Genomic DNA, 20,625 nt, shown 5'->3' on the forward strand with positions numbered 1-20,625 from the left:
TGGGTAGGCAGACCATTCCATAAAAATGGAGCTCTATAGGAGAAAGCCCTGCCTCCAGCTGTTTGCTTAGAAATTCTAGGGACAATTAGGAGGCCTGCGTCTTGTGACCGTAGCGTACGTGTAGGTATGTACGGCAGGACCAAATCAGAAAGATAGGTAGGAGCAAGCCCATGTAATGCTTTGTAGGTTAGCAGTAAAACCTTAAAATCAGCCCTCGCCTTAACAGGAAGCCAGTGTAGGGAGGCTAGCACTGGAGTAATATGATCAAATTCTTTGGTTCTAGTCAGGATTCTAGCAGCCGTATTTAGCACTGACTGAAGTTAATTTAGTGCTTTATCCGGGTAGCCGGAAAGTAGAGCATTGCAGTAGTCTAACCTAGAAGTAACAAAAGCATGGATTCATTTTTCTGCATCATTTTTGGACAGAAAATGTCTGATTTTTGCAATGTTATGTAGATGGAAAAAAGCTGTCCTTGAAACAGTCTTGATATGTTCATCAAAAGAGAGTTCAGGGTCCAGAGTAACGCCGAGGTCCTTCACAGTTTTATTTGAGACGACTGTACAACCATCAAGATTAATTGCCAGATTCAACAGAAGATCTCTTTGTTTCTTGGGACGTAGAACAAGCATCTCTGTTTTGTCCGCCAGCCATCCCCTTCCTTATGTCTGAAACACAGGCTTCCAGCGAGGGAAATTTTGGGGCTTCACCATTTTTCATACAAATGTACAGCTGTGTGTCATCCGCATAGCAGTGAAAGTTAACATTATGTTTTCGAATGACATCCCCAAGTGGTAAAATATATAGTGAAAACAATAGTGGTCCTAAAACGGAACCTTGAGGAGCACCGAAATGTACAGTTGATTTGTCAGAGGGCAAACCATCCACAGAGACAAACTGATATCTTTCCGACAGATAAGATTTAAACCAGGCCAGAACTTGTCCGTGTAGACCAATTTGGGTTTCCAATCTCTCCAAAATAATGAGGTGATCGATGGCATCAAAAGCAGCACTAAGGTCTAGGAGCACAAGGACAGATGCAGAGCCTCGGTCTGACGCCATTAAAATGTAATTTACCATCTTCACAAGTGCAGTTTCAGTGCTATAATGGGGTCTAAAACCAGACTGAAGCATTTTGTATACATTGTTTGTCTTCAGGGAGGCAGTGAGTTGCTGCGCAACAGCTTTTTCTAAAACATTTGAGAGGAATGGGAGATTCGATATAGGCCGATAGTTTTTTATATTTTCTGGGTCAAGGTTTGGCTTTTTAAAGAGAGGCTTTATTACTGCCACTTTTAGTGAGTTTGGTACACATCCGGTGGATAGAGAGCCATTTATTATGTTCAACATAGGAGGGCCAAGCACAGGAAGCAGCTCTTTCAGTAGTTTAGTTGGAATAGGGTCCAGTATGCAGCTTGAAGGTTTAGAGGCCATGGTTATTTTCATCATTGTGTCAAGAGATATAGTACTAAAACACTTTAGTGTCTCCCTTGATCCTAGGTCCTGGCAGAGTTGTGCAGACTCAGGACAACTGAGCTTTGGAGGAATACGCAGATTTAAAGAGGAGTCCGTAATTTGCTTTCTAATGATCATGATCTTTTCTTCAAAGAAGTTCATGAATGTATTACTGCTGAAGTGAAAGCCATCCTCTCTTGGGGAATACTGCTTTTTAGTTAGCTTTGCGAAAGTATCAAAAATACATTTTGGATTGTTCTTATTTTCCTCAATTAAGTTGTAAAAATAGGATGATCAAGCAGCAGTGAGGGCTCTTCGATACTGCACGGTACTGTCTTTCCAAGCTAGTCGGAAGACTTCCAGTTTGGTGTGGCGCCATTTCCATTCCAATTTTCTGGAAGCTTGCTTCAGAGCTCGAGTATTTTCTGTATAGCAGGGAGCTAGTTTCTTATGACAAATGTTTTTAGTTTTTAGGGGTGCGACTGCATCTAGGGTATTGCGCAAGGTTAAATTGAGTTCCTCAGGTGGTTAACTGATTTTTGTCCTCTGACGTCCTTGGGTAGGCAGAGGGAGTCTGGAAGGGCATCAAGGAATCTTGGGTTGTCTGAGAATTTATAGCACGACTGTTGATGATCCTTGGTTGGGGTCTGAGTAGATTATTTGTTGCGATTGCAAACGTAATAAAATGGTGGTCCGATAGTCCAGGATTATGAGGAAAAACATTAAGATCCACAACATTTATTCCATGGGACAAAACTATGTCCAGAGTATGACTGTGGCAGTGAGTAGGTCCGGAGACATGTTGGACAAAACCCACTGAGTCGTTGATGGCTCCGAAAGCCTTTTGGAGTGGGTCTGTGGACTTTTCCATGTGAATATTAAAGTCACCAAAAATTAGAATATTATCTGCTATGACTACAAGGTCCTTCTTCTCCTGACTCCTCCCCTGGCCATTCTCGGGTGCTGCTGATTGGGGCAGAGAGTCATTGGCCCAGGTAGGCAACTGGCTGCGGTTATGATGCACTTACACAAACTCCTGGAAAGCCTCCAGCTAACACATACACACACAAGATAAAACAGAAACAAGATTAAACAGAACATCAATGTCAAGGAAGACAAGAAAAAATTCAACACTGTGCATTTGAGCCATCTTACACTCCATCCATATGTATCCGCCAGGCAGATATGGAGAGGACCATGGCGTTATCTGTCAGGCGAGCTAATCACAATTAATTAAATGTTGGTATAGAATTTGTGATTGACTATCTATCCATCTAACCAGTACAAAGAAGTCTGGATGGCTAACTGTCTCAACGTTACTCTGGACGTGTCCACAAATCTTTTATTGAAATGCTTCAGTGACTTGTCCGCATTTTCTTCAGTTTTGAAGCTCACAAATCAGAATTTGTGAACTTGCCATCCTTAGTGAACTTCATGCTGCAGTGTTTCAACGTTCTGATTGGCCTGATTGGCAAAGTGATCAAGCCTCTGACGGGCCTCAGCAGTGCACACCAATGACGTACATTATAAAAAACCCTGGATTGCTGATGCTATGTATTGGCCATTGAGAGGCTTTGAAGCCACCGGTCGGCCATATTGGCACTCCCTAGAAGGAGCAGTCCTCCATAGGAATGAATAGGATGGAGTGAATCTATTGTAGCGCAAAATACAAATTCAATGATGTCATAATTTCCTCAAGTTTGTACTGACCAGTGAGGTATATAAACCCTGGATTACTGATGTATTGTATTGGCAAAGTTTATGGATATACTGTACTGACAAGATATTATTATCATAATTTTTTTTACCAGGCAAGTCAGTTTTAAGAACAAATTCTTATTTACAATGACGGCCAAACCTGGACAATGCTGGGCAAATTGTGCGCCACCCTATGCGACTCCCAATCACGGCCGGATGTGATGCAACCTGGATTCGAACCCTAATTAGGTGAGTCGTTGTCCACAAAGCGGCACAGCGGGCTGTCTAACACCCGCCTATCCTTTTTTTGGATTGGTGGATACATCTCATTATTGTAATCGAATATATTGAATATTCGATGAGGGTTAAAGATTTGTAATAATAATTGTAAGTGATGAGTAGGACTATAAGGCATAGGCAACAGATCTTGGTTGTGTATATATAAATATATAAATGCCTTTAGATGTCGAGAAAATGAACAACTAAGGAAGAATATATAAATTCTCCCATTGACTTCTCTAACCCCAAACACAGGCTTGGTCTGCTTCGCAAGCTTTCCTGGAAGTCTTGCGATGTTGCACCTCTTTCTATTTAGAAACTCTGCCTTCAAAAAGTCCTTACCGAAAGATGTATGCGGTGCTGTGCATTCTCATTCATAGTTTGAATTCACATCATTGGCTGTCTGTGGGCAACTGTAGGCTAAATTACGTATTTTTCATGCAACGTACCATAACAAAATCTATAACCTATTGTTAAATTGGGAAAAATCAAATCCGAACAGGGACTTGAACCCTGGAACCTACGATTAAAAATCTGATGCTCTTCCGCAGTTCTTCACTGATGTAAAATTTGTTTTATATTCAACATTCAACAGACATTCGTGAAATTATTTAAAATGCATATAATTCTCTTATCTGCAATAACCTTTTCATGGATTGTTTTAGAGACATTAAACAAAATGTTAATTATTCTAAAAAGGCCTACTTTCACAACCTTTGATTTGCATGAAAAGTAAAGTGTTGATTTGATAGAAATACATCTAATCGTAAAAAAAATGCTTTAAATATCTTGTTCCAATAACTTTTTCATGGATTGTCATAGAACATTAAACAAAATGCTAATTGAAAAATGCTAATGATTCATTACACCGATTCTAATGCAAAACGTTTCGTCAGTTGCAAAACTTGACGTAAAAAATGTTGGGTTCTTAAACGGAAATTGTAGTTAATTTTCATTGTATGGTTTCCACTCGTTGCCATCGTTCTTTTACAGCTCAATGGTTGCCATTCCAATTTGAATAGTCTGCGAAGTGTTTGGCACAAGCTGCACATCTAAAAAGTTGATTATTCCGTGGTCTAGTGGAGTGAAGTCCGCAGGGTTCCTTCCAACTTCTTCCTGCTGCTTATTTTTATTTTTTTAAGAGACACGACTGAACTATGACATCCGTTTAAAAAACTAAACGGAGCTCAACAGCGTTTGGAGTAAATGGTTTCTTTTGCTAAATGTTTTGCAACAGACGAAACGTTTGCAATAGAATTGGTGTAATGACACCCCTGGCCTACTTAAACAACCTTTCATTTACATAAAAATGTGTGTTGATTTGATAGAAATACATCAAATCATTTAAAAAAAATGCATTTAAATCTCTTGTTTGCAATAACTTTTTCATGGATTGTCATAGAAACATTAAACAAAATGCAAATTATTCTAAAAAGGTCTGGCTTACTTTTACAACCTTTAATTTGCATAAAAAAGTGTTGTTTTGACAGAAATACTTCAAATTATAAAGAATGCATTTCAATCTCTTATAAAATCTGCTATTCTTATTGTAATAGAAACATCAAACAAAATGGAAGTGATTCTAAAAACATCTGTCCTTATTTCATAATCTCTGATTTGCATAAAAAGTAGAAATACATCTAACATTTTGTCCGTGTAGAAAGCATCTTGTCTGTTTGACTAAGGTCAACCATGAAAGTCATTTCACAGTCAACAGAGAAGATCCTTGACTAAGAAAATGCTTAGGGAGAATCTCAATTGAAAACTCCTTGCGTCACCTCCTTCTCAAAACCCATTGGATGAGAAAGCCAGAAGTCCCGCCCCTCTAACTTTCTTCTCCAATGGATTTGGAGAAAAAGCCGGTAGGATGTAATTGATATTCTCCCCTACTCGACTTTGCTAGCTAGCCAGTTAGCTGTTGACTGAAATTATTTTTGAGTTCCAGGAATCAACGGAGACGCTCATAAAATCTAGCTAACCATTGCTTAGTTTACTAAATTGACTAGCTAGCTACGCAATCGTAATAGGAATTGCATAGGCATTTGCAAATTAGCTACATTAGCCAGCATAACATGTATGTCGTAGTGAATTATACACGAAGATTACAGACCCTAGCATTTAATCTAGGGTCTTCGTGCTACCACCAAGGTGTCACAGGAGCTTCCATAACGTCACAGGACCGAAAATCCAAGCAAAACTTTAGCTGTTGTCGTTGGACTCATCTGATAACTTTAGTACATCAATACAGTACCCGAATTCGCAACTCTAAGGTAAGTGATTAGCTACGCTAGGCTAACTAGCTAATGTACAGTACAGCATATCGTACACATGTGGACTGTGGTTGCAGTTTCTTGTATTGCCCATGTAAATGTTTCAATCCTAGGTGCCCAGGGTAGCAACATGGGAGCCTGTATTGGAGAACCAGCTACCCCCAGTTAGTATACTGTACTTTGTTAATGAAGTGGTTTTTATTAGCTTGTAAATTAAGCCAGATCAAATACTTAAATGGCTATATGTTAGTGACAAATTCTAATTTATAAGCTTTTTCCTTACAGCCTTGCCAAATTCCTGTAGACCTTGTTGACAAATTGGAGCGATTAGCCCTGGTGGATTTCCGCAACCAGGAGGGGCTGGCCTGTCTGGAGAAAGCCATCCGATTTGCAGATCAGCTCCATGTTGTTGACACAGATGGGGTTGACCCAATGGATTCAGTTCTGGAGGAAAGGTTAGACTCAGGCAGATTCTGAAGCAACCCCTAGCCCTTCAGTGTTTGATCTGAAGGAATTGGGTAGTGGTAAACCATTGGAAGTGTTTAATTGAAGGTTTGGTTGAGCAATCACATTTTGCTTACTGCCCTTATCCAACTGCTTCAGATCTACAAATACTGAGTAATCTTTGGAGAGGGAACCAATAGTTACCTACCTAACCTTAAGGTGACTTGTTTAGTCTCACAGATTGAAAACCCTCTGTTCTGTAGGGCACTGTATCTGAGGGAGGATGCCGTGGCAGAGGGTGACTGTGCAGAGGAACTGCTCCAGCTCTCTAAAAACACAGTGGAGGAGTACTTTGTGGCACCGCCAGGTGAGAAGCTTGGCTACTGTTTTATCAGCTCATGAATTGGAGTTAATATCGTTGTTCATTCTGAAGGCGGCAGTACCCCATTTTGTATATCATGAAACTTAAATTGCTCTTTTCTCTGCAGGTAACATTCCACTACCGAAGAGAGAGGAGAGAGCTGCCATGTTGAAGCACTCTGAGTTCTGACTCAAAGTATGTGCTCTGACTTTGCTGATAGCTAAATTTGACTGTGGTATTCCCACCCATGTATCTTAAGATGAATGCACTAAGGCGCTCTGGATAAGAGTTCGCTAAATTACTGAAATGTAAATTAATGACTGGATACTGTATTTCATTTGACAGAGACCTCTGCAAAGAAATCCATGGCTAAATGATAAAGACTGACCAACCATCAAGAGGGTCAGGGCTTGGCATGTATTAAGGTACCTTCAAACCAGACGAACTGAAGCCAAATCAAAGAAAGATCATCCAGTGTTGTTGATCCGTGTGTGTGTACTCCCTTATGTATGCAATGTATTCTCTGAACATTATGTTGAAAAAGCAGAAAACCATCACTCCAATGGTACATACTTTGTGGGTGCTCTGCAAATGATTATCAAGGACTAAAGAGGCAACCAATGGATGTACAATTCATGCATTCAGGAACTAAAACAAATAAACATACTAAGAGTCCTCACTTTATTTGAAAAAAATAACACTTTTTAACAAAGCTGTTACGAGATACAAAGATTATTTTGAGAATGGGGCAGGAGAAAGAAATAATTTCATTCTCACGTAAAATAAAAAAGAGGAACAAAATGGAGAACACTTGCGAGGCAACCTTCTATAAGGCAGGGCAGGCAAGACAGGCTCTTAGAGAAACATGATTTATTTTTATTTTTTTTAAACTACATTAAAGAGCTGTATTATGGTGTATTCCTCTAGTATGCAGTCTCCTTCACAAATATCCCTAAACCGCCATATCCTAGGTCTGAGAATGAATCAATGAGAATGTGAGGCAAATGCAGATCTGCCCATTCGCTCTGTCTACACCATTTAAAAAGTCCTCTGGAGACAGTCCTCATAGTGGAATGCACATGACATACTTAAAAAGCAACACAAAAGAAAGTTATCACCAGTCTTGGCTCCTTCCTGTAGGTAGACTATCGGTAGTGACGAGGGGGTGGGCTGCGGCTTGATGGGCTACGGTGTGCTGCAGAGGGGCGACGTGGAGGGGGGCTATGGCGAGACAATCTGCGAGCAGGGGGCGACTGATAACGAGGGGGTGGAGAGCCGCGACCTTGATAAGCGGGTGAGTACCGTCCCCTGGATCTGGAACGGGACCGCGAGCGTCCTCTGCTGGCTCCCATCTCTCCATGGACTCTGATCGATGAAGTCTCCCCCTGAAAGATGTCCATGTCAGAGAAAGTCCTGAAAACGCATTCTTAAACACTATAGCTGAGGATCTGACTGTTTAGTTACCTGGTGTGATCTGAACTCTGTCCTGTCCAGGCGCCGCATGGCATACTCCATGTCCTCTCTGCGCAGGAACTCCACCACCCCTTCCCCATCCCGCTGAACATCTGTGAAACAAACATCTCCAGCCTCCCTCATGTGATCTTTCAAGTCTTGCCAGCTCCCAGTCGGAGGCAGACCTGTGGGAACAGAGACCAAATCATTGAGAACTTTGGCCTTTATAGGCAACGCCCAACAATACCAGGGTACATCTAACATGCTGTAAATGGAAGGAAGAGAGGAGCTTTGAATAAAAAAATCAAAAGCACAGACTTTATCCACTTACCAGTCACAATAACTCTGAACTCTGATCTCCGAGTAGGAGGCCCAAACCTCCCTTTAGGACCACCGGGACCTCCTTCCCCACTCCCTCGACCACTACCACCCATAGAACCGTTGAATTTAGAGGAGGCAGAGCGAGGGTGCTCAACGCGAAGCTTGCAGTCTCCAAATCCATAACCATTCCTCCCATAGACTGCATCCTCAGCATCCCTGATACATAAGGACATGTCAATTTGATTAACACATTGCATATGGGAGTCAGTCTATTTATCCATCTTAGCACCGCAATGGTGGAACGAGCTTCCCCTTAACGTCAGGACAGCAGAGTCCCTGCTCATCTTCCGAAAATGTCTGAAACCCTACCTCTTCAAAAAGTATCTTAAACTAGATGGTCTTTTCCACTTCACAATAACAGCACTTACAGTTGAACAGGACAGCTAAGTCCCTGCTAGAGCAGCACTGGTTAACTAAGTGCTGTTACTGTGAAGTGGAAACAGTAGGTCGATCTATGAGTGGAAGGGGAGAGAGGGGTAGAGGTGTTTGTGGCGGAGGGATGGGGTGAGTATGCATCTGACTGACAAAAACGCCGATTTTTGCTTTTATTACGCACAATTCATCAACTGTGGGAATGAATTAAGATACACAGTACCAGTCAAAAGTTTGGACACCTACTCATTCCAGGGTTTTACATTTATTGTTACTATTTTCTCCATTGTAGAATAATAGTGAAGACAACAAAACTACGAAATAACATGGAATCATGTAGTAACCAAAATAGTGTTGAATCTCAACTATAAAATCTATTTAGATTTTTCAAAGTAGCCACCCTTTGCCTTGATGAATCATGCCTTCATGGTCAAATTGCTGCAAAGAAACCACTACTAAAAGAACACCAATAAGAAGAAGAGACTTGCTTGGGCCAAGAAACACGAGCAATGGACATTAGACTGTTGGAAATGTGTAATTTGGTTGGATTAGTCCAAATTTGAGATTTTTGGCTCCAACTACTGTCTTTGAGATGCAGAGTAGGCGAACGGATGATCTCTGCATGTGTGGTTCCCACCGTGAAGCATGGAGGTGGCGGCGGTATGCTGGTGACGCTGTCAGTGATTTATTTAGAATTCAAGGCACACTTAACCAGCATGGCTACCACAGCATTCTGCAGCGATACGCAATCCCATCTGGTTTGCGCTTAGTGGGACTATCATTTGTTTTTCAACAGGACAATGACCCAACACACCACCAAGCTGTGTAAGGGCTATTTGACCAAGGAGAGCAATGAGTGAAGCATCAGATGACCCGGCCTCTACAATCACCCGACCTAAACCCAATTGAGATGGTTTGGACCGCAGAGTGAAGGAAAAGCAGCCACCAAGAGCTCAGCATATGTGGTAACTCCTTCAAGACAGTTGGAAAAGCATTCCAGGTGAAGCTGGTTGAGAGAAAGCCAAGAGTGTGCAAAACTGTCACAAGGCAAAGGGTGGCTACTTTGAAGAAACTCATTTTGATTTGTTTAACACTTTTTTGGTTACTACATGATTCCATGTGTGTTATTTCATAGTTTTAAATGTCTTCGCTATTCTACAATGTAGAAAATAGTACAAATAAAGAACTCTTGAATTAGTTTTACTGCTATTTTATATACATATACACATTGATCAAAAATATAAAACGCAACATGTAAAGTGTTGGTCCCATGAGCTGAAATAAGATCCCAGAAATGTTCCATATGCACAAAAAGCGTATTTCTCACAAATTTTGTGCACAAATTTGTTTACATCCCTGTTAGAGAGCATTTCTCCTTTGCCAAGATAATCTAGCCACCTGACAGGTGTGGCATATCAAGAAGCTGATTCAGCATGATCATTACACAGGTGGACCTTGTGCCGGGGACAGTAAAAGGTTTCTAAAATGTGCAGTTATGTCACAATGCCACAGATGTCTCATGTTTTGAGGGAGTATGCAATTGGCATTCTGACTGCAGGAATGTCCACCAGAGCTATTGCCAGAGAATTGAATGTTCATTTCTCTGCCATAATCTGCCTCCAACAGTTTCAGAGAATTTGGCCATACGTCCAACCGGCCTCACAACCACGCCAGCTCAGGACCTCCACATCCAGCTTCTTCACCAGCAGGATCGTCTGAGATCAGCTACCCGGAGATCTAATGAAACGGAGGGGTATTTATTTCTGTAATAAAGCCCGTTTATGGGGGGAAAACGAATTGGCTGGGCCTGGCACCCCAGTGGGTGGGCCCATGCCCTCCCATGGCTGCGCCCCTGCCCACTCATGTGAAATCCATTGATTTGAGCCTAATACATTTTTATTAACTGATTTCCTTATATGAACTCTTAACAAGTAAAGTCAGAATTTGTTGCATTCATATTTTTGTTCAGTATACATATTTTTTAGTAACTAGATGCGGTACAAGGCGAAGGCGTTAGAAATGCTGTTGGATGTGAATCTGGGTCTGTAACGTAGGTGGCACCATGTGCTCTTTTTAAAGGATAGGCCCCTCTCTCTTAAAGGCCCTTGGATCCATGTGTACAAGGGTGGTTAGCCAGTCACTGGGACGACGACCCAACTTGGGATGGGGGAGGTTGTAGCGGGTGGAGTATAGGAAGACAATTAGAGGCATACTTAGTTGCAGCTACAGTATGCTTAACAGTGCAAATATCATTGTATAGCTATATGGACACTCAATTATCATGGTACGTTTACAAACATTATGATAAGTATAATCAAAACCTGTATCTCATTATGGTAAGTGGTGAAAAGTATAGCTAGTAATAATTGTAATGGCTTAGCAGATGAAAATAATCAGTTTATCTGGTTAAAAGAAGGAATATAATATCTATTGTTTACAGGAAACTCATTCGACACCTTTAGATGAAGTTGTATGGAAAAAGGACTAGGGGGAATATATACTGCTCAAAAAAATAAAGGGAACACTTAAACACAATGTAACTCCAAGTCAATCACACTTCTGTGAAATCAAACTGTCCACTTAGGAAGCAACACTGATTGACAATAAATTTCACATGCTGTTGTGCAAATGGAATAGACAACAGGTGGAAATTATAGGCAATTAGCAAGACACCCCCAATAAAGGAGTGGTTCTGTAGGTGGTGACAACAGACCACTTCTCAGTTCCTATGCTTCCTGGCTGATGTTTTGGTCACTTTTGAATGCTGGCGGTGCTTTCACTCTAGTGGTAGCATGAGACGGAGTCTACAACCCACACAAGTGGCTCAGGTAGTGCAGCTCATCCAGGATGGCACATCAATGCGAGCTGTGGCAAGAAGGTTTGCTGTGTCTGTCAGCGTAGTGTCCAGAGCATGGAGGCGCTACCAGGAGACAGGCCAGTACATCAGATGTGGAGGAGGCCGTAGGAGGGCAACAACCCAGCAGCATGACCGCTACCTCCGCCTTTGTGCAAGGAGGAGCAGGAGGAGCACTGCCAGAGCCCTGCAAAATGACCTCCAGCAGGCCAAAAATGTGCATGTGTCTGCTCAAACGGTCAGAAACAGACTCCATGAGGGTGGTATGAGGGCCCGACGTCCACAGGTGGGGGTTGTGCTTACAGCCCAACACCGTGCAGGACATTTGGCATTTGCCAGAGAACACCAAGATTGGCAAATTCGCCACTGGCGCCCTGTGCTCTTCACAGATGAAAGCAGGTTCACACTGAGCACGTGACAGACGTGACAGAGTCTGGAGACGCCGTGGAGAACGTTCTGCTGCCTGCAACATCCTCCAGCATGACCGGTTTGGCGGTGGGTCAGTCATGGTGTGGCATTTCTTTGGGGGGCCGCACAGCCCTCCATGTGCTCGCCAGAGGTAGCCTGACTGCCATTAGGTACCGAGATGAGATCCTCAGACCCCTTGTGAGACCATATGCTGGTGCAGTTGGCCCTGGGTTCCTCCTAATGCAAGACAATGCTAGACCTCATGTGGCTGGAGTGTGTCAGCAGTTCCTGCAAGAGGAAGGCATTGATGCTATGGACTGGCCCGCCCGTTCCCCAGACCTGAATCCAATTGAGCACATCTGGGACATCATGTCTCGCTCCATCCCCCAACGCCATGTTGCACCACAGACTGTCCAAGAGTTGGCGGATGCTTTAGTCCAGGTCTGGGAGGAGATCCCTCAGGCGACCATCCGCCACCTCATCAGGAGCATGCCCAGGCCTTGTAGGGAGGTCATACAGGCACGTGGAGGCCACACACACTACTGAGCCTCATTTTGACTTGTTTTAAGGACATTACATCAAAGTTGGATCAGCCTGTAGTGTGGCTTTCCACTTTAATTTTGAGTGTGACTCCAAATCCAGACCTCCATGGGTTGATAAATTGGATTTCCATTGATTATTTGTGTGATTTTGTTGTCAGCACATTCAACTATGTAAAGAAAAAAGTATTTAATAAGATTATTTCATTCAGATCTAGGATGTGTTATTTTAGTGTTCCCTTTATTTTTTGAGCAGTGTATTTCTCCCATGGGAAAAGAAATTCAAAAGGGGTGATATTAATTAACAATCATTTTGAGCAGAATGCGCAAACTGTTCAAACAGATCCTCAAGGAAGGTGGATCCTTCTAAATATGCTATTGGACCATAAACATACTTGGCTCATTCATCTATATGTTCCAAATAATGATCCAGGCTTCTTTGAAAATATATAAAAATTTATCGAGTTAACAAGCAATACGACTCAGTTATTATGGTGGGAGATTAAAATACGGGTTTAAATACCTCGATGGACCATAAAAGGTAATCACACTACATATTATCACCCTCATGCACTTAAGGAAATCACAAATATTATGGATATATTGGAACTAGTGGATATATGGAGGCTTAAATATCCTGACCTAGTGAGATATACATGAAAGAGGCTCAATCAAGTTGATCGTCTTGACCATGTCATTTTCTCTGGCACCAAAAGTTTTAAAGTGTTGATGGGGACAGAATGCAGTCAGACCATCAAATAATTGGTGTACACCTTAATCATACAGAATATCCACGAGAGTGAGGATATTGGAAATGTAATAAAAACCTACTGGATGACAACTTGTTTCTAACCAAGAATTTATAATGGACTTTATTCTACATAACATAGGTACAGCAGATCCCCTTTAAGGTACGGGACACTTTTAAATGTGCCTTTAGAGGCCAGAATAAGTTAGAGGAAAAATAAATTGAGGAACATATTCAAAAAATCTCAAGCGTAATATATTATACAAACAAAGTGAACTGGATGGAATATTGGGAAAAATGCACCAACTTTAATCGTCAACATAGAAATGCTACCAAAATTATTTAAAGAATCTTGTTACAAATGATTTTCTGAAAGAGGCGGCAAAGTACTTTAAGCATGTTTTCATTTCAGGTTCCTCAATCTCCACCAACTGAAGTTAATAGGAAAAGAATCCTTACAATTAAGTGTAAAAATTAATAGCTGTAAAGAAAGACTCACGTGAAGGAACTTCAAGATGCAATTAAAGCCTTCAAGTCAGGGAAAACTTCAGGGTTGGTCCGTTAACATGTTTCAACCGCTCCTATAAAAACTGGTAGACTCAGATACTCAGCAAGAAAGTCTGATTTCACAATTACTGAAACAGGACCCATGTGGCAAATATCCAGTCTACCTAAAAAACTGGAGACCCCTTACAATTCAGTGTTGTGATGCCAAAATTCTAGCAAAATGTTTAGTGCTTAGAATTCAAAGGTATTGTCGAATATTATTTATCTTAATCAGACAGGTTTTTACATGGGCGATACATTGGAGATAAAGTACTGGAAACAATCGAACACTTAAAAAAAATATGGTATACCAGGCCTGGTATTCATTGCAGATTTTCAAAAGGACTAGAATGCATGAATTATTTTCATTTTGGAGAATCTCCTATACAATGAGTTAAAGTTATGTATAGTAACCCCAGGTGTAAAATAGTAAATATGGCTACTTCTCAGAAAGTATTAAACTGTCAAGAGGAGTAAAACAAAGCTGTCCACTATAGCCATATCCATTTATTATGGCCATGGAAACTTTAGCTATTAAAAATCAGATCCAACAGTAATATTAAGGGGCTAGACATCCAGGGCTTAAAATCAAAGGGGTCATTGTACGAGGACGACTCATGTTTTCTTTTAAATCCACAATATGGATCCCTGCACAGCCTCAGAGGACCTAGATAATGTATTTAACCTCTCTGGATGATGTGTACACATTACGTATTGGATCACTAAAAAAATACAACTTTTACATTACCGTGTAGTTTACCATTAAAATGGTCTGACAGTGAAGTGGACATAGTCTGTAATCATATTGTGAAATAAATAAATTCAATACATTTTCATAGAAAGTTAGCAAAAAATATACAAGATCTTGCTTCCATGGGAAGGTAAATACTTGTCTACAGTACTTTCAGAAAGTATTCAGTCCCCTAGACTTTTCCCACATTTTGTACCATTAAGGACAATTCCTTTGACTTCAATTTTATTTACTTTTTGATTTAACCTTTATTTAACTAGGCAAGTCAGTTAAGAACTAATTCTTATTTACAATGATGGCCTACCCTGGCCAAACCCTAACGACGCTGGGCCAGTTGTGCGCCGCCCTATGGTATTCCCAATCACAGCCGGTTGCGATACAGCCTAGAATCGAATCAGGGTCTGTAGTGATGCCTCTAGCACTGAGATGCAGTGCCTTAGACCGGTGTGCCTCTCTGGAGCCTCATGGCTTGGTGTTTGCTCTGACATGCACTGCCATCTGTGGAACCTTATATTGATAGGTGTGCACCTTTCCAAATCAGGTTCAATAAATTGAATTTACCACAGGTGGACTCCAATCAAGTTGTAGGAACAGGATGCACCCAAGCTCAATTTCGAGTCTCATAGCAAAGGGTCTGAAAACTTATGTAAATGTGATTTTTTATACATACACATTTGCAAAATATTCTACAAACCTGTTTTTGCTTTGTCATTATGGGGTATTGTGTGTAGATTGAGGGAAAACACAATTGAATCCATTTTATAGTAAGGCTGTAATGTAACAAATTCTGAAAGTCAAGGTGTCTGAATAACTTGGCGAATGCACTGTATTTGTGATAAAATAAAAAAATAAAATAACTAATGAATTGTTTAATCATTTCCCAGTTTTATTTATTATTTATTTTGAAATCCCAGCCCCCGTCTCCGCAGGAGGCCTTTCAGTAGGCCGTCATTGTAAATAAGAAAGTGTTGTTGACTGACTTGCTTAGTTAAATAAAAATAAATACCCATTTACTGATGGCCCTGCCTACACTGGAATACCTTTAAAAAATGTATTATATGAGCCAAAGAGATTCCACTTTATTTGGCAAGCCAGACAAAATTCAACAGCCCTATTTATAAAATGAATATACATTTGGAAGACTAAAATTATTCAATATTAAAGCATTGAACCTCTCACTAAAGGCTTAAAAAAATAATAATACATACTTAAATTCAAACTGGTTCTCCAGCAGACTTGTAAGAATGGCTCACCCCATGTTAAAAAATTGCATGTTATTTATTCAGATAACAACCTGTCACTTTCGGTCATTTGAAACTGAAATAATCTCCAAACTATCACTTTTTAAAACAAGCCATAGAAATCTGGTTGCAATTTCAGTTTAACACACAAAAAAGAAACAGAACAAATATTTCAAATATTATGGTTAAACTGAAAAATACTAATTGATAATAAAACATTCTTTGAAATTGTTAACAATATAATCTTTGTTAATTAATGATAGAAAGGTTCAGAACTGTTTTGAAACATCCCACCACAGTTAAATATTTGTCAAGTAGACATCAAGATGCGATGGTTTTTTTTAGAGATGGGAGGGGTTAAGGGTAGCTGAAGGGTGGAATAATTTTTTTAAAATAATAATAATAATAACAACAAAAATAGATAACTAATGTAAAATGTACCATGTCCGTAAAATGTATATAGTATGTATAAACTGGAAGTAGAAGCCTAAGTATTGCAATCCTTTAGTTTAGGTAGGGTTAGGGGGGGAAAATAGGAAATTATGCAAACAATTACTTTGATAGAACCCACAATAATTCTGCAATATCTAAGCAAAAAAATATTGAATAAAAGTGCAGTCCTAAAGCATAACCTCTGATTCTAATGACCATTTCACAATGGAGCAAGTCACGGGTACTTCCTGTTTGAGCTTCTGCTTGTAAACAGGAAGCAGGAGTAAGGAGCCATGATCTGATTTAACGAATGGCGGACGAGGGAGGGCCTTGTATCTTGTTTGTGGGCAGAGTAACCGCGGTCTAGGACTTTATTGCCCCTAGTTGTGAAGGAGACATGCTGATGAAAGTTGGGCATCGTGTGTCTTAATGAAGCGGAACTAAAATTGCCGGCGACAAGAAAGGCAGCCTCTGGATGCAAGTTTTCCTGATTGTTTATAGCCTCATACAGTTCATTAAGTGGCAGCATGTTATATTTCATGATAACATATTTTGTGAAAATAAAGTAAATGCCAAATGAATCACAAAATAGCTAAGTTTAGTCGGAGTTCGCAAAACGGCGGCCGTCCAGCACATTGCCATCTTTTCATTACTACCGAGTTCAGGGAAACTGTACTTGCTATGACTGTGATATGTGGTTGTCTCGTCTAGCTATCTTAAGGTGAATGCACTAACTCAAGTCGCTCTAGATAAGAGCATCTGCTAAATGACTAAAATGACAATGTAAATCTGGTCTTATTGGTCAACGAGTAAGAAATCCATTCATGGACGTTTATCTTACCGTGGATCTTCAAAGCGCACAAAGGCAAAGGGAATAGTGCCTCTATTGTTCTTCAACTCAATGTCTCTGATTTTGCCATATTTGAAGAATATATCCTCAATGTCCCTCTCTTGCACATCAGCTGGAAGGTTACCCACGTAGATCCTGCCATCTGCCATGATGTTAACTGAACTGATCCTGAAGGAAAAAGAGCCGTTATCAATACTGAACACTCCCTGAACTCAAATGTATGTTTTGACCCCTAATTTCTGCCATTCATAAATGTTCAAAAATAGATTACCATTGCAAACAACCCCCTACAAGTACATGTTATCAAGACTGCAACATATACACAACTCAAATACAGAGCTAGGTATTAATCAAACCCCAACCCACACCCAATGGTTCAACCACCAGGGCCCGGTTTCCCAAAAGCATCTTAAGGTTAAGTTCATCGTTAGAACCTTCGTAGGAGCATCGTTAAGTATCGAAGTTGTAACAAAACCATCTGTATTAACGTTGCACTTAAACGCTCGTAATCTAATGCCTGCCTCAGACCACTCGTAGAAACGCTAACTACATGTTAAGTGTGTTAGGTGCTTCCGCGTAAACATCAAATCACATGGTTGACCCGTCTCTCTGTGGCCGCTGATAACTTCAGAACAAAAGTTGACTACAATTACTTAGTTGCCAATGTCGTTGCAATTGATACAAACAAGCGAAGTATAAAAATATATCGGTTTTCATTTGAAGCATGACTGCTTTAAAATAAACAGTAGGCTATAGGTTTTTTCAATCATATTGAAACGCACTTCATGTTAAATCAATTGAGTTCTATTTTGCTACATGTAGGCTGTTGTCTAATTTGTCACAATATATTTAATTATGAGGACTAGCCTAACATTTACATTACATTTAAGTCATTTAGCAGACGCTCTTATCCAGAGCGACTTACAAACGTATGCAATGTGCCACCAAATCGGTGATTTGTCATTTTTATTGAGTAAGCATTAGAATAAGCCACCTTAATATTTGCAGCCGTATGTGGTAATATCTCTAGAAGCTGATCCGTCGTCAGTATTGTGAAATAATTATGTTTAGGAATGATTTGAATGGAGGAAGCTGATCTGAGAGCAGCGCTCACTTTCTATCCTATCAGTATCAACAAATGCTCCAACGACGCACTTAGCGACCATTCTCTCATTTTTGTACCTGTATATAACTAGGCAAGTCAGCGTGGTGCTTGGGAAACGGTTGTTACATTTTCGGCTGTTGTAGGAATGATGCAACGTTACGCCTAAATTCCGTCGCTATCAGAAAACCTGGCCCTGTTGAGACGAAATCCCAGCCGGACAATAGTGTCTGATTGCGGCCCGCTTATTCGGGGAGTTCCTGGATGTGGGCATTCATTCATCTGCAGGAACGCCCCCCACTCTAGCATCCCATTGGTTCCGGCTTGAACAGGCCCCCCACTCCCTCGAGCACGCCATCTTCAAGCTTGTGCGACACTTGATATTCAGGTTGTCTATTGGTGACCTAGCTAACTAGCGGTGTCGCCCCGGCCTCCCACCTCCTGTGGAAGTGCGGGTAAACAATGCCCAACAGGCGGAGGTGAAGGACACTGTCTACCGGTGTCCTAGACCAATAATGGACTAAAGAAACTTAACGTGGTCTGTTTTTTAGAGGATAATGGGCCTGTCAGCCAAATACTCCAGCTAAACGTGGATACATTTTCAATTGCAGTACGGTTCTACAAACAAATATCTGCTTTCATATCACATCAAAAATGTAACAAACTAAAGATACACTTACTGTAAGCTGTTTTAACCAGTTTTAACAGTTGCAGCAGACAGTATTTTTCAGTCACAACACGTTTGTGGCCTCAGTCTTCCGTTTACACACCGGTGTTCCGAGACACAGAACTAGCACCAGTACGCCCGTCGCCCATATATAAGCGCTGTAACATGGAAATATGTCTGTGTGGGAACCCTAACCACATAAAAACCTAGAGTAATTTTTTTATTTATTAGGATTTCTCGCTCATATCAAAGATAGGTTCCTTATGTTTCCAAATCGTACAGCAAGAGATGTTTGGTAACGTTTACAGCAAGCGTGGGGCTCTTAACAAAACCCCCAGACAGAAGATTCGATCACCAATATATAGGCGCTAAAGGTCGTGTATGTGAATGGGCTACCGCCACCTAGTGTACTGGAGCGCCCCCGTCTGAGTCCTATCTTAAATTGTATTTTAAAATGGACCAATAGAAGTATAAAGAGGGGCTCCTGCATATACAGGAACGCCCCGAATTGCGGGACGAAATTACACCCTTCTCGACTAGGGTAGCCTGCTACGCTAAAGCTAGCCTAGCTATTCATGTGATGTTTCCTTTCAAAAATGATAACATGGCTGGGGGCGGGATACAGTGGTTAGCTAACTAGTTTGATAGTTTCTATATTTCAAACATAACACGTTTCATATCGCCTCGTGGTAACTACCTGCCTGGATTCCCAATCTGTACTCACATGTAAAACCCAGATTAGCCCGTTCATTCATTACTTAACCAGCAAATTGTCGACAACAAATAGCTACTAACTAATGTAACGTTAGCTTCGGTTGCAAGTTAGCATCTAGCTAGCAAGTTAGCCTAGCTGACTCGTGTGCCATGTTTTGGGTTTGCAGAAAAGTACATGATAGGTCACCTACCTTCCTGTGTCGCTGATCAGACCTGCAACCTCTGTGGTTGCTGTGATTCTTTTCTAAAGCTCGTATAATGTTATTTCTTGCTTATCTCCAGAGATCGGTACCCTCAAACCTTTGTCGGAGGATCTCTGCGCTTCTTTAAGGTAGTTAGGCTACCCAGTTCCATCCACTGACTTCCGGTTCCGTCAAAAACCACCTACCACATCCACCAGGTTGCGCCCCTGCCCACAAATTGCACTGTTTTTTGTCTGCATGTTTTCTTCTTCGTGGGGTTTTCGGGCAGACTAGAGGCTTTGTTGATTATTGGTGCCTTTCACAGTTCGGAAAATGCATTGCACATTTGTTCACAAAAAAGGGAATTGGGGGGGAAAAAGGCAATGACCATAGCAATAAACACCAAAAAGCCAACCTTACCAATGCACAAACTGTACGGGTCACTCTGTACAGGCCTACTACTCACAGGGATCCTCTCAGGGTCCCTCACCCTTTCCCCACCATCCTTAACTTTCCTCACTGCCTCAGCATGACACTTTCTGCACTGCTCTCACCCTGGAAACTTCAACCCGTCTCACTCGCACGGGACATTTCTGATCCCCAACAACATGGCCGCCCTAAAAATGTAAACACTGCGCGTTGAACACCAAAACCACCCACTCCTTTGAACTATGCTCTCCTGCACAATTCACACCTCCGAATCTCCCTCCTTCATACTGCTGCAACATGACCATAAACTTGGCACCTGAAACACCATAGCGGGTTCGTAAAACAAAAGCTCTCACAGGATAACTTATATACCCTAGCATGACTTTATCTGGCAAACACTTTACATCAAAACTGAGAAGGACAGACAGGGTGTCTCCTCAGTCTCGGGCTCCC

General features: G+C 41.1%; 2 protein-coding genes across 3 annotated transcripts; one reads left to right on the forward strand and one right to left on the reverse strand.

Moving 5' to 3' along the window:
• Positions 1-5,378: 5,378 nt before the first annotated feature.
• gatc (glutamyl-tRNA amidotransferase subunit C) lies at positions 5,379-7,309 on the forward strand. The gene is given in 6 exon segments (NM_001139604.1): positions 5,379-5,699; positions 5,813-5,863; positions 5,985-6,154; positions 6,407-6,510; positions 6,632-6,699; positions 6,850-7,309. Coding segments are annotated over 5 exon segments (585 nt in total). The 5' UTR covers positions 5,379-5,501; the 3' UTR covers positions 6,694-6,699; positions 6,850-7,309.
• Positions 7,172-19,936, reverse strand: LOC106584994 (serine/arginine-rich splicing factor 9). 2 transcript variants are annotated; one of them, XM_014170711.3, is made up of 5 exons: positions 19,753-19,936; positions 17,070-17,246; positions 8,288-8,493; positions 7,969-8,141; positions 7,172-7,889 (listed from the first exon to the last, which is right to left on the reverse strand). In XM_014170711.3, the coding sequence occupies exons 2-5, from the start codon at positions 17,225-17,227 to the stop codon at positions 7,650-7,652; spliced, it is 777 nt and encodes a 258-aa protein (XP_014026186.1). In that variant the 5' UTR covers positions 17,228-17,246; positions 19,753-19,936; the 3' UTR covers positions 7,172-7,649. The 2 variants fall into 2 exon arrangements, with proteins under 2 accessions (XP_014026186.1, XP_014026187.1); XM_014170712.3 differs by lacking the exon at positions 19,753-19,936 and adding an exon at positions 18,861-19,109.
• Between the last annotated feature and the right edge of the window lie 689 nt (positions 19,937-20,625).

This window comes from Salmo salar, chromosome 24 (genome assembly GCF_965601325.2).
Source record: "Salmo salar chromosome 24, fSalSal1, whole genome shotgun sequence".
NCBI classification, from domain to species: domain Eukaryota; kingdom Metazoa; phylum Chordata; class Actinopteri; order Salmoniformes; family Salmonidae; genus Salmo; species Salmo salar.